The sequence below is a fragment of the Myiozetetes cayanensis genome, unplaced genomic scaffold, assembly GCF_022539395.1.
Source record: "Myiozetetes cayanensis isolate MyiCay16 unplaced genomic scaffold, myiCay2020 scf9, whole genome shotgun sequence".
Taxonomy (NCBI): Eukaryota; Metazoa; Chordata; class Aves; order Passeriformes; family Tyrannidae; genus Myiozetetes; species Myiozetetes cayanensis.
The window spans coordinates 15038008-15055083 of record NW_026088185.1 but is presented as its reverse complement, the minus strand read 5'-3'; the positions used below and the strand labels follow the sequence as shown (position 1 = coordinate 15055083).

The following is a 17076-nucleotide window of genomic DNA, read 5'->3' as shown; positions in this document are numbered from 1 at the left end:
TTATACTTTTCAAAGATGTAGAGGGCATAAATTGTTTTTTTGGGCCTTTCCAAATTCTCTTTACATTAGAGAAGGCACACAAAAGGCATGCATTTTACTTTTCTGTCCTCCAAGACTGTTTCAAAACTCATGCTATAGATCCTTGGCTATGAAATTCAGTATTTGTTTCCTTGTTTCTTATAGAAGCACTAATATGTTACAAACACAGGGAGCTAGCCAAGGCCTCTAAGTATTTCTTCAAACACCAGTTGAGTCCTAATCACCAAAGCCCTTGCTGACACACTGTATTTACGCACCTAAATTAATCACATTAAACATAAATTAATGTAAGTATTTACAACAGAATCACAAATATTTTCAGTCAACTATAAAGTGTGCTCTGTACACTGATAAATCACAACTAAATTATCTGGTTGGATGTTTACTATGTGATAGCTATGAACAGCTGCTGCTTGCTGCTGGCACATTAAATATTTTTTTGCTTAGACACAGTAGATAGTAAATAAATTGTTTGTTCACACAGGTCTGCTACATTCTAGCAATACCCAATTTCTGATGATAAAATTAACAAAGTCTAAAATACTAAAGTGAATACTCATAACTAATATTCTTGAAGTAGTTTAGTAGTTTCTTGATCCCTCTTATCTGAACAGATACTTAATGTGGGAAAAAAAAAAAGAGACAAATATTTGTTTAGGAAATATCTTCATCTTCTATGTTATCCTCTAATAGAAAAGGATTCCAAAGTAAAAGGCATATCCACATGCCAAATTATTTTATTTCATTTAGTTTACATTCAAGACTCAATTAGGTTTGGGGGATGACAGGTTTTAACTTAACCAGTCAACACAGCTTTCCCAACTGAAATTAAAAAATAAAATGAGACCCAATAATTAACACTGTATTTGCTATGCAATTATTTTATAGAGTGTGTCCAGTAACTAGGAGAAGACAAAATGTACATTTTGCCATATAGGGCATGTGGTGAGTAAGACATCACTGATATGACTTTTCACTTAAATTTGAGAGACAGAAGATTGTTTTTTTCCTCTACTCCCTGCTCTCCCTGGTAGTCTAACAAGTAATAGAAAAATAGTTCTTAGCAAGGAGTCATGTTTCCTTTTCTTCCTCAGATTTGAGGGGTTTTCAGTAAAAACCTAGCTAGAATACTTTATTTCAAACATCAACTATTCTGATTCTGCCATGACACTGTGAATTATAATGGGACTTCTTGTTTAGGTACTTCATGCTTTTGTTCTCTTCTACAGCATGGTTCCCTCTGCCAGAATTCTTCTCCTTACCACCTGTTGTTCCTATTACCTCCTACCATCAACCAAGGAGACACCACAGCAGACTGATGCACAGGTGGAACACACTCAACTTATAACTGGAAAAGGGACTAGAAGTGTAACTGATATTCAAAAAAAATCTTTTTTGATGAACATGTTTTTTCAATTTCAAATTATCTTTCTGTGAAAATGGACACTTTTCATAAACAAAAAACCAAATATTGTAAAAGAAAATCCAAAGAACAATTTTTTCATTAAAAATAATTGGGACAAAAATCTAAGTCATCTCTTTGGTGATTTTTAGAAAATACATGTTATGTCCTAAATGTGTTAAATGACTCTGAAATTTTCATTACAATACCGAGAGTTCTTTCTAATAGCCTTACAACAGCAATATATATAAATTCTACTTTTGTTTGAAACCTTAGCTCCATCAGAAAAAATCTGAAGACTCATGTTTCAGATGGAACTGGCTGAGCTGAAAGCCAAAGAAAATATAGCTGCTCTATTTCCAGTCTTCTTGGTACAGTGAAAGCCAGCCCAACAGCTTGATAGAATGCTGAACTGCAGAGGCATGGCACATAAATTACTGTTGCTCCTGCACGGATCCAAGGTTGCTGTTCTTCTGGATACATAGGAAGCATTCAGGAGAATGGTAAACCGATATATTTGTTATAGAACACATCAGCCCTTTTAACAGTCATTTAATATGTTGGGATTTATCACATTTACCTCATTTATCTCCTCTTGAGTGGTGCAGTGTTGGAAATGCTGTGACAGTTCTTCCTCATACTTATCAGCTTTGCAGTTCCAGTTGATGCTATCACACTCAAATCTAGCAAGTTCTTGCTTCAGATTCTTTACAGAAACATTCAAGCAATTCTAATCAGGGAACAGACAAAGAAATTTATTGATCTCAAGAAACGTATTGTTTTAACCCATTTAAAAGAAAAATAATTTGAGGTAGAACACGCATCGTCAGTCACAACAGACTAAACTATTAAACCTCCACTGCAAGGAGAGCGAGTACACAGCAGTTACAATCGCTAGTAGTCTGAGGAGTAGTTTTGGGTCAAAGTGACAAACTAAATATGGTGTTTTCTCTGAGAAAAGAGGAATTGACCTACTCTAGTCCTTTACAACCTGTTGAATAGTTCTTTTCTTCTGTAATCAATACATGGAGTCTGAAGAGGAGACTGGCAATGTGAACAAGCTAGGCAAGTCATAAGGAATGTCTTGCTTTCTTCTTAAGTAAGTATACTAATACAGGACAATGAAAATTCTGCCCTGACTAAATAACTCCTTTCTAAAATGACATCTTGTCATTCAAATCAGTCCTGAATCCACAAATAAGGTAACACAGTTATTATATTTCTTTTTTGTTCTTCCATTATCTTTCTTTATAGGAGAATAAATGTGCAAAGCAACTTTTACAAGCTAGAAGGATTCTAATAAAAAGATGTGGCATCCAAGAAACCACCGTCAGGGCTTTGAACTTCACAAAAAATACGAGAGGATAGAAAGTTGTGCTTTTTTTTTTTCTTCCCTGACCAATGATATTTTAAGATCAATTTCCTCTGTATTTTAAATCTATTTCAGTTTTCTAGAGTAAAATCAGTTCACCAATCACTGAAAAAATAAAAAGGAATTCAAAGAAATTAATTTTTCGTTACAAAAGCAATTTTTAATGTGAGATACTACTGAAAAATAAGTTTTATCATTTAATGTCTGTATATGTTCAAACTCTAAAGGTAGAAATCTTACAATTATCAGCTGTTTTAAATTTTATTCTTGGTTTTCTTTAAAAATTATCTTAAAGCTCTTTATTTTTCTCAGAGAAATAATACATTTTTGTACATCTAAAATTCAGTCAGATAGCTCCAATAATCTTTCATATTTATCCTAGATTTCACAAATCATTATAATAATACTCACACATTGCTGCACTGAAGACAAGATATCCACTCCCTGGGTAATAAGTAGTTTATATAGTTGTCTAATATGTGCATGTTTCTCCTGAGAATTCACAAGGTAGGCTTTAGCATGGTGCACATTTTCAGGGTCCTCACATATTTCAGGAATATCTAGTTGTCCTAATTTTGATAGACATTCCAGCTGAAATACATAAAAATATAAAGCAATGTGTGTTTAAAATAGCTGACAATTTCTTCCTTACCCACCTAAACTTTGTTGAATTGGGTTTAAGTAATTAAATTTGGGTTCAGATCTGAATTTTAAATTTTACAAACTTCATGTAGTTTTGGATCCAAAATTTTAACTCTGTTCAATTGATTGATTAATGATATTTCTTTAGGGAAAAGGGAAAAAAAAAGACAACAGGGATCAAACTCAAAGAGAGTTTAACTGCAATGGGATGAATGTGTATTTTAAAATATACTCACTTCTTTTTTAATGTGATGGAATTTGACTGTCTTGTCGAAAATCTCATCATATTCTATCATTGCATCCTTTACTGTTTGATGGAAATGAATAAGCTCACTTATTCTTTCAGAATTCTCTTTCACAGGAAATCCTTTCAGGCTTGGCAATTCTAATAATTTTATCAGGTACTCAAGCTCAGCATTCAGTTGCTAGTAAACATAGCAGAAGTTACTCAAATTGCACAAATATACTTGCAATTTTTACTTTACATTTGATGAAATAACCATCTGACAGTTGTAGATTGCCTTGGGGAAAAGTCAATGCCATACACTTTAAAACACTCTCCACATACTGTACTTTTTGCTAGACACAAATTTCAGCTGTCACTGAGAAACAGCCTTGGATGAAAGCAAGTCGAACATAATTATAGGGCAATAGCACACTGAATTGCTAAAGCTCAGACAATATTCACAGGAGGTAGGAAGTTCAGTATGAATAATTCCAGCCTAAAGTATCAGTACTCTGCTAAAGTAACACCACCTGTAAATTCAAAGCACAAAGCTGATATTCTCCTTGCACTTCCACCACCCCAGTGCTTGTGTGTCACTTTAATACACAGCTACCACTGCGCAACACTGGCCACTGAAGGTAAAATGTCTTCTCCCCTATCTTAAAAACACACACAAAACCTTCCTCCTGGAAAAGTCATGTAAAACATAAAGACACTGCAACCCCAGACAGTCTCTGGGGTCAATATAAATGTGGATCTTTACTGGACCAAAAAGAGCTTTTGATCCACCATTCACTCCACTAGATTGGTTCCTCACCTGAAACTGTGGTTTCATTTGGTTAATCTTTTTCTGTAGTTCCAAAACAATTAAAAGGTCACTTCCAAGGTCAACTGGTGCTGCAAGCTGGAGGGCCTCTTGAAGAATCTCTAATCCACAGGTAGTCTAAAATATATTCAAACAGTTGAGCATTTCTAACTACAGTGAATAAAACCCCTCACATTTAAATTCAAATCTAAATTTGTAATAAGAACTTCCCCAAACCAGACACCCAAATGCTGTCACTGAAGCCTCTCTGTCTCAAACCCTGTCACTGACCAGGGTTATAAGAAACCTTTAAGACAGCTTGAGAAAACAATTCAGGCACCAAGACTAGAGGACCTATCACTTTCTGAGATAACAGATGTGGTGGTTTAGTGATAAGTTGCACAAACAGTGGCTACAAACCTGGCTCTGCTTCTAGCCTAGCTACTGTTGCTTTAACAGAGCACTGCACACTGTCCCTGTGCCAAAGAGGTTTCAACTCTGTATGAGCACAAGGTTGGACTTGAGTTTAGTAACTACTAGGACACAGTTTAGTTTAGTAACTATTTAGTCACAACAAAATGGTGGTTGAAAAAAGGAAAAGGTAAAAGAAAAAAAGGTAAAAGAAAAAAAGGCGAAAGAAAAAAAGGCGAAAGAAAAAAAGGCGAAAGAAAAAAAGGCGAAAGAAAAAGGTAAAAGAAAAAGGTAAAAGAAAAAGGTGAAAGAAAAAAAGGTAAAAGAAAAAAAGGTAAAAGAAAAAAAGGTAAAAGAAAAAAAGGTAAAAGAAAAAAAGGTAAAAGAAAAAAGGTAAAAGAAAAAAAGGTAAAAGAAAAAAAGGTAAAAGAAAAAAAGGCGAAAGAAAAAAAGGCAAAAGAAAAAAAGGCAAAAGAAAAAAAGGCAAAAGAAAAAAAGGCAAAAGAAAAAAGGTAAAAGAAAAAAAGGTAAAAGAAAAAAAGGTAAAAGAAAAAAGGTAAAAGAAAAAAGGTAAAAGAAAAAAAGGTAAAAGAAAAAAAGGTAAAAGATAAAAAGCATTGCTGGTAAAGCAATGATTAAACCTGTTTAAAACTTAAAATTTGAAGTGGAGACTAGGACTTGTATGCATTTCAGTGAGGAAAATAAATATCAAAAACATTTCATGTTTCCTGATGACTGAATGGTAGAACAGACTATGGAGAAGTATTGTATCTTAGTGATCATCAATGTTCCTTAAATGATACCTGTAATAGTTGAAAAGAGAGTCACAAACAAATTAATAACAATCTAGAAACGTTTGCCACAGTTGCTTTTTTGGTAGCTATTTTACTTACAATTTTTAGTTGTTCTTTGAATATCTGGCACTGTTGCTTGATGGGTTTTACTTGAGTAATTTTAAAATTCCAGATTGCCCAAAGTTCAGTCAGCTCGTTCCTTTCTTTATTCAGATTAAAAATGATATCTTCAGTTACTTCTACAGATTTTTCTACTTTTAATATTAAACTCTCATTTACCTGGCAAATAAACAGACACATTTTTTTCCATATATGTTATTATAAAATACAATTAAAATCTCATGAAACTAAAGTCTCAACAAAGCTTAAAAAAACTCCAGCAATTCTAGTGTAACATTTTTAAGATTTCTGTTACCTTTAAATACACTTTTCTCTTCGAAATAGGCATAGATCAACAGAATTTGCATGCTGAGAACATCACTAAAGTTGGAGTTTAAAATCTAGAACAGGTCAGTAACGACTGAATTATTGCCTTCTGTTTAACACTCATACAAAATACAGTAATTTTTGAATAGACAAAGAACTACTCAAAGTGGCCTTTTGGGGAATAAATAGCAACTGGAAAACAAAGTAGATGAAGAAAAGACCACTCCTTTGTGCCGATAAACCAAGCAGCACTGAAGCATGGAAGAGCTGAAGTGTCTAGTATTCCATTCTGGATCTTCCAGGTCGTTCAGTGCTACAACCTAAGAATATCATGGGAACAGGGTAGCAGCAAATACGCTGTCAAAACACTTCCAGGTCTTTAGGGAGATAAAACCTGAATAAATGTTAAGAGTTTAAGTGACCGAAGTGCAGCCTCATATCGGCACATATTCCGTTTGCCATCACTCTGACTCTTTTAACAGTGCTTGGTTCCCTCCAGCTGGGACACACACACTTCAGCCCACACCAACAGCCTGAGCACTTTCCCTCCTTCACTAGGCTTTCCCAGCTTGTCTTGCAAGCTGCTGCAGGTTACCAACACCACCTTCCCCTTCTCAAACTTATGTAACTGCTCCACAGTTTGCCCTATAAAACCAGAAAGAGCAGCTGGTTATCCAGGCTGTCTGCATTAATTTGGGTTAGTTTAGGAGGTGTGGCTCAGGGAATGATTGCACATCTCAAATGATCAGCTCATGAAAGGTTGTTGGAAAATTAGATAGGGATGCCTAGGTAGTGTAGCTGAACCCAAGAATGAAAAGACACCAGGAAAGATTATCTGTAAGTAGTTCTGACATCCATTTCTTTAGAATAACTCATACACTCAATCAGTAAACACTGCTTGCCTCTCAGTGGAAGTAAAATAAACATTATACTGTACTTGCATATATGCTGCTTTCCAACATGAACAAAACAGATATCTGCACATATTACATTTGTACACATGGACTGGATCATTAAGGGCTCTGACATTGTTAATCACAAAACTTTTTGCATTACTTCAAATACCACTTTGATATTTTTTAAATATTTAGCAGCAACAGTCCTGTTAAAACTAGGTAGTGGAGAAACCACAATCCGTCAGTCACAGAACTAGGATTAGACCTCATCGCAGAGAAATACAAAATATAAGACATTCAATATGTTTATCAGACTAAACTCACCACATTTACTAAATTAAGAAAATAGCAACCCGTATTTTGTGTGGAAAAAATCTTCTTTATAGTCTTTTGCCACTGAGTATTAGCTGACTCCATGACAATTTTATTTTCAGCCTCTCTGTTTGTCTGCAGTTCTTTTGATTTATAGAATTCTTTCAGGTTTTTGATATTATCATTCACCTACAGGAAGACATAAAAATCAAAAATCAAATCAAAACCTGAGGTGTCATAATGAGAACATTACACAGACATGATAAATTTGAATAGCAGCCTCTGAATCTTTTCCTGATTTTAAGATCTATCACTGTCCCTAAAATCAGTGTGAACATCAAAAAATAAAATAGTTTTAAATAACTTGTGAACATGTAGATGGTAAGCAGACAGCAGCAATTTCTCAGTTTCTGTCACATTACATGGATTTTATAGACCAGTATATGAATGCACTGATTTTCACAGGTCTGTTTAATACAAAGTAACTGAAGTTAGCAATAATCAGAAGCTAATCCTATGGCTAATTTTTTATGATAGGATTCATTCCATCTTCAATTTCTTTCTAAATATAAAACAACACATTTGCAGAACCTTAAAATGTAATCCAGACCAAAATGAAAGTTAATTGTCCTGGGCATCATAGCACAGCTACCAAAATTATGTTGGTATTGAATTGATTATGATTTTGGCTACAGCTGGTTTTTATTTAATTTTAAATCCATTCAGATGAATTAGCACTTCAGTGGAAGTAGTGCAAGACAGCAATCAATATCTATATTGATACCTTGGAGTTTTGATGTTTTAATTTTTTTTGTTTTTGTAGACCTTAGAAGTAGTTATGTAGTAAATGTAGATTTTAGAGTAGCAGCATATTATCCCTTTACCCTTAACACACCAGCTCAAACCCCTGTTACCCATTCCCCTATCAATTCCCTAAATTCCATAGCCTGTTTAGTCTCTTTTTCAAGGTAGAATTGTAGAAGAACACCCTAACCCTACGGAACAAGATATAGCCATAGACCCAACAACCTTCAGGCCTAGAATTCTGGAAGGCCTCCAAGGACATTACGTGCTCTGAGGAAGATGAAGAATGAAGAAGAGGGGGTCCTGAAACGCCCCCAGACCCAATTCCCAAGAGGCGTGGCGGGGGCAGAACCTGGGTGGTAACAGGACGGGGATTGGGCAAAAATCATTATAAAAACTGTGGACATCTGTATTTCGAGCGCGTGCTGGGGGTATTCCAGAAAGCCTGGGGGCTCATTAAAACTTTTGTATCCTTATCTTATCTCCTACCTAATTTGGCTTGGAGTCTTTTTTCCCCACAGCCATTTAGGCAACAATATCAACATATTATGTGACATATTTTTATAAGTTATATGAAGCAAAATCAGTACATTTACTATTCAGAGTACATATGTGGAAGCATTTTCTTTATATGTATAAAGAGAAGAAAAATTAAAATCCATTACAGTGGAAGCACATTTTTCACTCATAAGGTTTTCACAGTCTAGTCAGAGAATTAATGAGTAATCCATACCTCTACAGCTGACTTTAAAAAGGCCACATAAGTTTCTAGAATTTCTAGTATTGAACTGATATTTTTTTCAATTTTTTTCAGCTCTTTACTCAGAAATTCAATTCTGCTAGAAAAAGCTGCCACCTGCTCAGGTTCCAACTCTTCCATATCTTTGATGATTCCCTCAGCTGCTTCCAGTTCATATGAAGTTTCCTTTGAAGGGGAGAAGCATAGAAAAATACATATAATGACTGAAAAGGACTTGTGAATATTGATTTTTAATTTTCACTAGGATTGCTTTCTTATATATAATTGAATTACTTTTTTGAAGAGCTCATAATGGGTATTATATGCTGAAAACATCCATTTCCTTCCTACAAATTATATTATTAAAATAGCTATTTGGAAAGCTAGCATGTCACAATCCACAGAAAGAATAGGTAGAAGAGGTTACTATTGTCAGGGGACATTATACCCTGCAACAAACAAAGGTAACAGCCCAGCAGGCAAAAATTTGGCAGAAAAGACACTAACAACTAATATACAGTCTTGAGGAACTAAAAGAGGTTCTTGCTCATCTGCTGAGATTTTTATATTTTTACTATGTCCTCTCCAGAATTTCTTTAAAGTGAATTTTATTTCCACAGGTACTCTTGACCTATTCTTTGGGTCCCATAAACAGTTGCCTGAAACAAAAGAGAACTCTGTGGGAGTAATGGAGTTTCAAGAATTCAAAATACATAGTCCTAAAATACATAGTGCCATGTTGTTCAGCTTAGGCATGAAATTTGCACCTATGTCAAGGCAGTGGAGGGGATTCAGCTGGTTTTAAACCACTTTCTGATATCGCAGTACTGCTATGGGAGTTGAAAAGGTCCTGGATGTGACTTAAAAATAGACTCACTACAGAGCTGAGTGCTGCAGTGCTGTCATACCATGGTTGCACTCCTTACATGACCAATAGATATCTGATGGCAACTATACAGTCCCCTTCACAGTTTCCCCATATGGGATTTACTTTTTTCTCTTTTTTTATGCCAATTCATCCCTTTTATTTGGCATAATAAATTACAGGGCTTTTCTCTGACTCTGTCTAGACAATTACTGAACTTGGTTGCCTCACGTGGGACTAACAATCCACATTTGAAGAGTCTTCCTATCAAGGGTAGGTATTAGGATCTTGAGGCAGTAACAAATAACACGATGAGACAGAAACAATGGGGGAAACCAATGATATAAGGACAGACTTTTAATGTTATCTATGGTTTTGTTCATTAACCACACTTTTTAAAAGAAACTATAGTCCTATTTTCCTTTCAAGAAACTCTCAGCATCTCACCTTATTTAGAATTACAGACAGCATGCATTTGTTTCTAAAAGTACTCAAAATCATTGAAGGGTTTTTTACCGTTGTTTGTTTAGCCAGTTCAAGGTGTTTGTTCAAAACTCTTTCTGTCTCACACAAATACGAGCCAATCTCCGTACCAGCTGCAAGCATCAGGGTGATTTTTTTAATCCACTGCGACACCTTTATTTGAAAGTATTATTTACATAGTTAATTTATATAAGTAGACCCAGCCAGCAACTAAGTACAAAGCAGCTGCTCCCCCAAACCCCCCCCCCCGCTCCCCCTCCTCCCCGCCTCAACCTCAAATGGCAAGATACAGAGAAGAATTAAAGAAAAGGTAAAACTTGTGCCTTAATATCATATGCAGTCAGGAATTAAAATATAAAGGAAGAAAACTCTCCTATTTTTCCCAAGAAAATTCTAACAGGTGTGGTCAAAAACCCTCCTGTTTGCTCTCATTTTGTTGAGGGTGCTTTCCTTTACCCTAAGTATCCCAGGCTTGTGGTTTCACTAAGGCAAAACTGGATTATAATCTAGATATTATAGCCCTGAAAGAAATATTCTTATTCTCCTCCAGGGTTTTTTCTCAGAAGGTACATGTAAAGCTTCTCTGCCAAGCCAAGAGACCTATTTTTATACAGATGCATGTACAGAATTCCATTTCATTGTCACTGTCAGATGTTATTTATACATTATAATAGCAAAACAGATTATGAAGAACACAGGCAGATGATATCAGACATAGCACATATAGGTGGTTGCCAGCTGAGGTTCAAACTTTATTAAATAAGGTTGAGAGGCCTTTGAATTTAGCACTAGATTCTTTGGGATACTTCGCATTAGAAGGTTAGAATGAAAAGTGTGTTGCTTGGTAGGAATATAACAATAAGCACTCTTCACTGCGTTGAAAAATCATGTGTTATAACACGAGTCTCCAAAATGTTCTCTAATGCAAGGCTGGGAACAAAGTGACTAGAACAAACTGCAGATTGAAACCTTATGTTCAAATTGGAGTCTACACTTTCAGTAAAAATTACCTTCATAACTGAACTTTCAGCTTAAGATGCTGGTGACATCATTTCTAGAGGACCAACAGCAACTATCAGTAAATCTTTTATTTTCAGCTAGACTTAACAATATTTTCACTATGTTCCAATATCATGAGGACTCTTCTACACCATTTATACATAAAAAAATTTGTGGCAAATTGACTTCATGATTGATTCAGAATAGTTCATTATAAACATCATGCAAATACAAAATATCAGATTGTAGACTTAATTATTCAGTCATTAAATTTGATTTACTTTTCTGGACTACACTTTGGATTTCCTCTATATGAACATTGCTGAAAGATGGTATTTTTTAAATTTGAATTTACACACAGAAACTTATTTAGGAGCCATGTGTTTATTTCCTCTCTGACAAGCCATTAAAAAAATCTGTAATACTACATGGGATTTTAACAGTTTAAAGAGGGTTGTCCTGCCCTTCATGCATTGGATAGTGTAATTAATAAAAGGAATTTTTACTGTGAACAGAATCTAGTCTCTTTCAGCTTTACTGAAAATTTGCTGTGGTTCAGTCACCAGGGTTATTAACTCTCAATAACAGCATTCTAACTACAACTGTGCACTCTCTAACAAACCAATACTTTACTTGTAATTACTGGAGTCAGCTTTAATTTTCATATACCTAAATTACGGAAATGCGATGCACTGTTCATGAATGCATTAAGACAACACGTTATGACGATAATCATCATGAAGATGATCAGAGGGCTGGAGCACCTCTACTCTGACAACAGGCTGAGAGAGTTGAGGTTGTTCAGCCTGAAGAAGAGAAGATCTTCTTGCAGCCTTATAGGACACCCTTTCAGTACCTAAAGAGCCCTACAGGAAAGCTGGAGAAGGACTCGGAGTGCTAGGACAAGGGGGAACGGCTCCAGACTGAAAGAGGGTTTGTCTAGATTAGATGCAAGGACGAAGTTCTTCACTGTGAGGGTGGTGAGGCACTGGTACAGAGAAGTTGTGGATATCCCATCCCTAAAAGTACTCAAGGCCAGGTTTGATGGGGCTTTGAGCAACCTTGTCTAGGGGAAGATGACCCTGCCTGTGGCAAGGAGCTTGGAACTAGTGGATATTTAAGATCCCTTCCAACCCAAACCATTCTACGATATTATGATGTACCTTATTTAGATGATCTTCAAGTGAGGCAGTCCATTGTTGTTTCTTCAAAGTAAGTTCTTTATAATCTGGACACTGTCTGATCAATTGATCTACTTTTTTTTGAACATATTCCATCATTTTCTGAATTCCTGTCACCCAAGAGCTGAAATGAAAAAGTAGAATATTGTTTATTTCTCATTTTTTGCTCAACATACAGGATGATTATGATTTTTTAAAACACCTTTTCTGTTGATTTTTACGATGAGTAATTTATGAATTTTAAACTGTGACCCTTAAAAGAAAACTAACCAAGATAAATATTAATGCAAATCCAAACAAAATTGATAATTAGTAAAACATAGGAATGACATTTTCAAAGAAATAATTTGTTACCAGTCCCTAAGGTAGATTCCCAAGACAGATATACTAATTCTCACAAGTATCATGATTCACTGAGAAACAGCTATTTTCACAAATAATTCTGACTCTAGCTATACTATCTAAAAACTAAAACCAAAAATGAAAGAGCTTAAAAAGAGAGCAAATATACAGCCTATAATTTCTGCTTGAAAAAGAATGTTTTCTTTGGACTCTCAAATACTTCAGTGTTTTTACAGTACCTGAAAAAAGATTGTCATATACATTCTAAGTAAACCTTTCCTTAAAGATGGTGTTTTAACAGGAGAAAACAAAACATAAAATTACAAGACAATTGCTTGCCTTACAACTTAAAATGTATATTATCAGGGAAGAAATTCACCATCTGAATACTTGAGGCAGTCCTCTTTATATTTTGAAGAGGTTACCAAATCCAATTAAGAAATGAAGTTTTGACATTAAAAAAAAAAAAAAAAGAAATCCACATGTCCATTGATTTACTAATGAAATTCATTTATCATAAGAATTCTTTTTAAACAAACATGTTCAAAATAAGTTTTTCATTCCTTTAATTTCATCAGAAATGTATGTTAATACAGGTGCTTATTCAAGGTTTCCTACTTTGTCCCCTAATATTAAAGAAAATTTTGTCCTCCCTTCAGATAAGGCTCAGAGAGTTAAATTCTGCAATCTCAAAGAAAAACTGTAGTATACACTACTAATATGAAGTCTGGTATTAATATATCATTCTGGTTGAATTTGATCCAAGAATTTGACACAAAGAGAACCCAAACTTTAAGTCCTTTTGTGGGAGTATGTGGTTCCAAATTTTGTAAATAACTCTTTCAAAAATTAGCAACCTCTTAGTTGATGCTTTAATCTTAAATTCTAAAAATGTCATTTCTCTATTTTAGCATTCCTTTAAAAAAAAAGGTATGTTTAAAAACTTCTACTAGCACCAGTCCTTTTAAAAAAGCAATAAGAGATCAAGATTTACAGTTTTTGAAAAGGATAATTTAGATCTTTGGAAGCATCACTGGTTTGTTATGATTTAATAAGTTTACAATAGCAGTAACATAAAAACAGTTCCTATAGGCAAGCTAATTGGCTGGCAAAGTAACAAGGGTTTTCTTAATGGGCAAAACTTACTGCTTGTATAATTTTTTAAAATTTTGCTCCTGTTTATAATCTTTTGGTCTTGGTTTCCTAGCTAGTTTTAACTTAAAAATATGAGTGCTCAGAAATCAGCCTTACCAATATTTTAATTTTGAAACATTCTAGAATTACAAGAATTGCCTTCAATCCCTCTTCTATCATCTATTCCTCTTCCAATATGAATATTTTCAGCATTTTAATTTATTTGGACTATCTTTTAGCATAAACATCTCAAGAATATTTGAAATTAGGACAAAATAAACATCATATTTTTCCATTTTTACTGTGAGTTAGATTTCCAATTATGCCACTGAATTTAGTGTCACTAGCCTTAAACATAGTCCTCCCTCAATGTGAAGATATCACTATCGGATTTTTAAATCATAAACTACTAGATCTGTCTTATCATATGCATATCCAAACTTTTGGTTATTTTTTTAATCTGATTACTTTGATTATTTTTGGTTACTCTACAATTGAAAATGACAAAACTATGTGGATACAGAAAACTACCTATGTTTTAGTTATCTTAATGTTCAGGCACTCTGGCTTCTCTCAATGCATTTAAATAAGTACTACTATATCTGGCAGATATTTTGATATTGTCTTAAAAATTCATTTTCCAGTATCTTCATTCAAAAGATACAGTGAAAATCAGGGCATTATCTACTAAAACTGACAGTGTTACCAATATGAACAAAAGTCAGATGATTCCTTCTCTTTATTAATAGATTTTGAACACCTGGAGAATCTGGCTTCCTTATTAAAACTAGTAAAGTCATGCAACTGGCAGAGTATGCTATACCTTCTCTATCACAGGTGATGAAAGAACTCTAAAATTACTGTGCTCCAACTACTCCTTCAGGGAGCTGGCTGCTCTTTTCAAATTCCACACAAATCCTGCACTTGCTGCCAGTTACTTTAAGAATCCTGCCAGATTGCAAGCAATTAACAACTATGTATCTCATTGTCAGATTATACTTGCCTTTCTTATCACAGAGATAAGCTTTTTGAAAGGATGCCTAAATATTTCTGGATCCACATCCTTCACTGCTTTCAAATGATGACTGCCCATGTCCTTCAGGATTTCTAGTCTGGTTAGATAAAGGAAATGGGAAGTCTGTGAGGGCAGCTAAGACTAGTAATACTTGTGTAGCCAGGGGAAAAAACTAGTAAACAGGATTTAATCTCAAAAAGTGTTCTGTTTTCTGTCCTCCTTTGACCCTCAGCTGTTCATACAGATCTTATCTCATAAAACTTAGTAAGTTAAACACTGGCCAGCATTTAAGGAGAGCACAGAGAACTCTTTCAATACACGAACATTTCTGGAAGAATGTTCTAGAATATAACATCTTACCACATTTGCTAACAGAACTCACTGTGTCACCATTACTACACTTTTGAGTTGGCTGGGAGCATTTTGGGTATCTCCTATAGCCATGAATTGGGAAAAAAACCCTAGGCTTATTTGGGTGTATAATGAGTCGAGCGTGTCAGGATCATACTCGTGGCAATGAAGATTAGCCTTTTGCTGCGTTCTCCTAGAAGAGTTTAGCCAACAGTTTACTCCCTTCTGTTAAGGGCTTGTGAAACTGCGTCTGGAGGCCAGTTTCTCCAGTTTGAGTCCCCACAGCACAAGAAAGACAGACAAGCTGAAAGAATTGAGCAGAGGCCACCAAAATGGTTGGAGGGGGTGCTGACAGAACCATGCTCAGAGTAGAGAACAGAACAGGCGATCCAACTGCTGTCTTTTATTATCCATGAGGAAGTGGGGTTGCAGAAAAGATAGGATCATAGTCTTTTCAGAGGTGTGCAGCAAATGGACAAGAGGAAATGCTCACAAGTTGCAGCAACAGAAACTCTGGCTAGGTATAAGAAAAACATGTTTCACAAGAAAAGTGTTTAAGGAATAGAACAGGTTGGTCAGAGAGGCTGTGCAATTTCCATCCTTGGGATATTAAAAATTAGGCCCTGAGCAACCTAATTAGACAGGTTTGGGGCATGGGATTGCATTAAATGACCTCCAGAGTTATTTGTCAGTTTAAATTATTCCATTATTGTAATCCTCAAACCAATACCTAGGAATATTAAGTATTCCACCTGCACAGAAGTACTAATACTACTCATTGAAATATGTGGCAAATTCATTACATTCAGGCAATGAGGCCTGAAGGCAACAGGGAAAAAAACCGAAAAGCCATAATATTCTGTGTCTGCTTTCTTATAAAAGGACTTATTTATTTTTATGATTTACAAACCTGGAATTTTTCACTGTTCTTTAGAAACAGCAAAATGCATTTCTAGTCAGGTTGCCTGTTAAGTTTCACCTGCCCTCTCTAAATCACTGCTACTTCAGCTGTAAAGCTTTGCCTTTTTTGAAATTATAAAGTCTTCTAAGCAGAAATCTAACCTTATTTATTTATTTATAGAATATCCTGAGTGATACTTTGGCACACAAGAGATATGCCTGTAGCATTACCTGTTTATACTGAATTTTACAATGACCAATAGGGTTATTTTGAAAAATTCATCTCATTGTTTTCAATGTGTACCAAAGGTATCTTACCATCCCACTAAAGAGCTGGCCTTTTGAAACATTATTTAAAAACTCTTAATAAAGAAAAAAAAAATTAATGACTTGTCATTTAGGGAAGCCATTCTCCACCAAGGTCTTTAGTGTTCCTAACATTAATCATTGCTGAGCAGGCATATTTTGAAACACAACAGCTGCTTCTGTTGAGATCACATGTGCAGAACATGAAGTCCTAGAGGACAGCAGCATGTTTTCTGGAATTATGGCTGGTTTAGGAATCAGTCAGAGTTCCGCTGAGGAAAGTCCACTTCCTTTATCTCTAATTAAAATATCAGGAAGCAGTAACAACAGCTATAAAAGCAGCTCTAAGTGTTCTCAACTTTTTATTTGAATTTTCTATTTTGTCCCATTGTTAGGTTCAAGACAATTACATCTGGGGTGACGGGTGAAGGAACTTGAATGATTTTTTATTTTTTTTTGCAAGGTCATGAGATTCAAGTCTTATACACACTTTCAGTTTTGTGTTGACATATTACAAATAATTAAGGACCTAAAAGCTGACCAGTAGTCAACCAAGCCAGGGTCATTTGCTCTGCTTTTGAAGTAGAACTTGCTAGTACAAATGGTCCTTCTTATTGCACCAGCCTCCTACT

General features: G+C 35.0%; 1 protein-coding gene across 1 annotated transcript in view; it reads right to left on the bottom strand.

The window, feature by feature from the left end:
* Positions 1–17076, bottom strand: part of CCDC141 (coiled-coil domain containing 141) — a 71523-nt gene that overhangs the window by 22196 nt on the left and 32251 nt on the right. The window contains exons 10-18 of the mRNA XM_050340162.1: positions 12379–12520; positions 10250–10369; positions 8863–9054; positions 7338–7514; positions 5791–5970; positions 4499–4624; positions 3692–3880; positions 3225–3404; positions 2022–2171 (exon numbers count right to left, since the gene is read on the bottom strand). Coding sequence (XP_050196119.1) covers positions 2022–2171; positions 3225–3404; positions 3692–3880; positions 4499–4624; positions 5791–5970; positions 7338–7514; positions 8863–9054; positions 10250–10369; positions 12379–12520 — 1456 coding nt within the window. The remainder of the gene's footprint in view (positions 1–2021; positions 2172–3224; positions 3405–3691; positions 3881–4498; positions 4625–5790; positions 5971–7337; positions 7515–8862; positions 9055–10249; positions 10370–12378; positions 12521–17076) is intronic.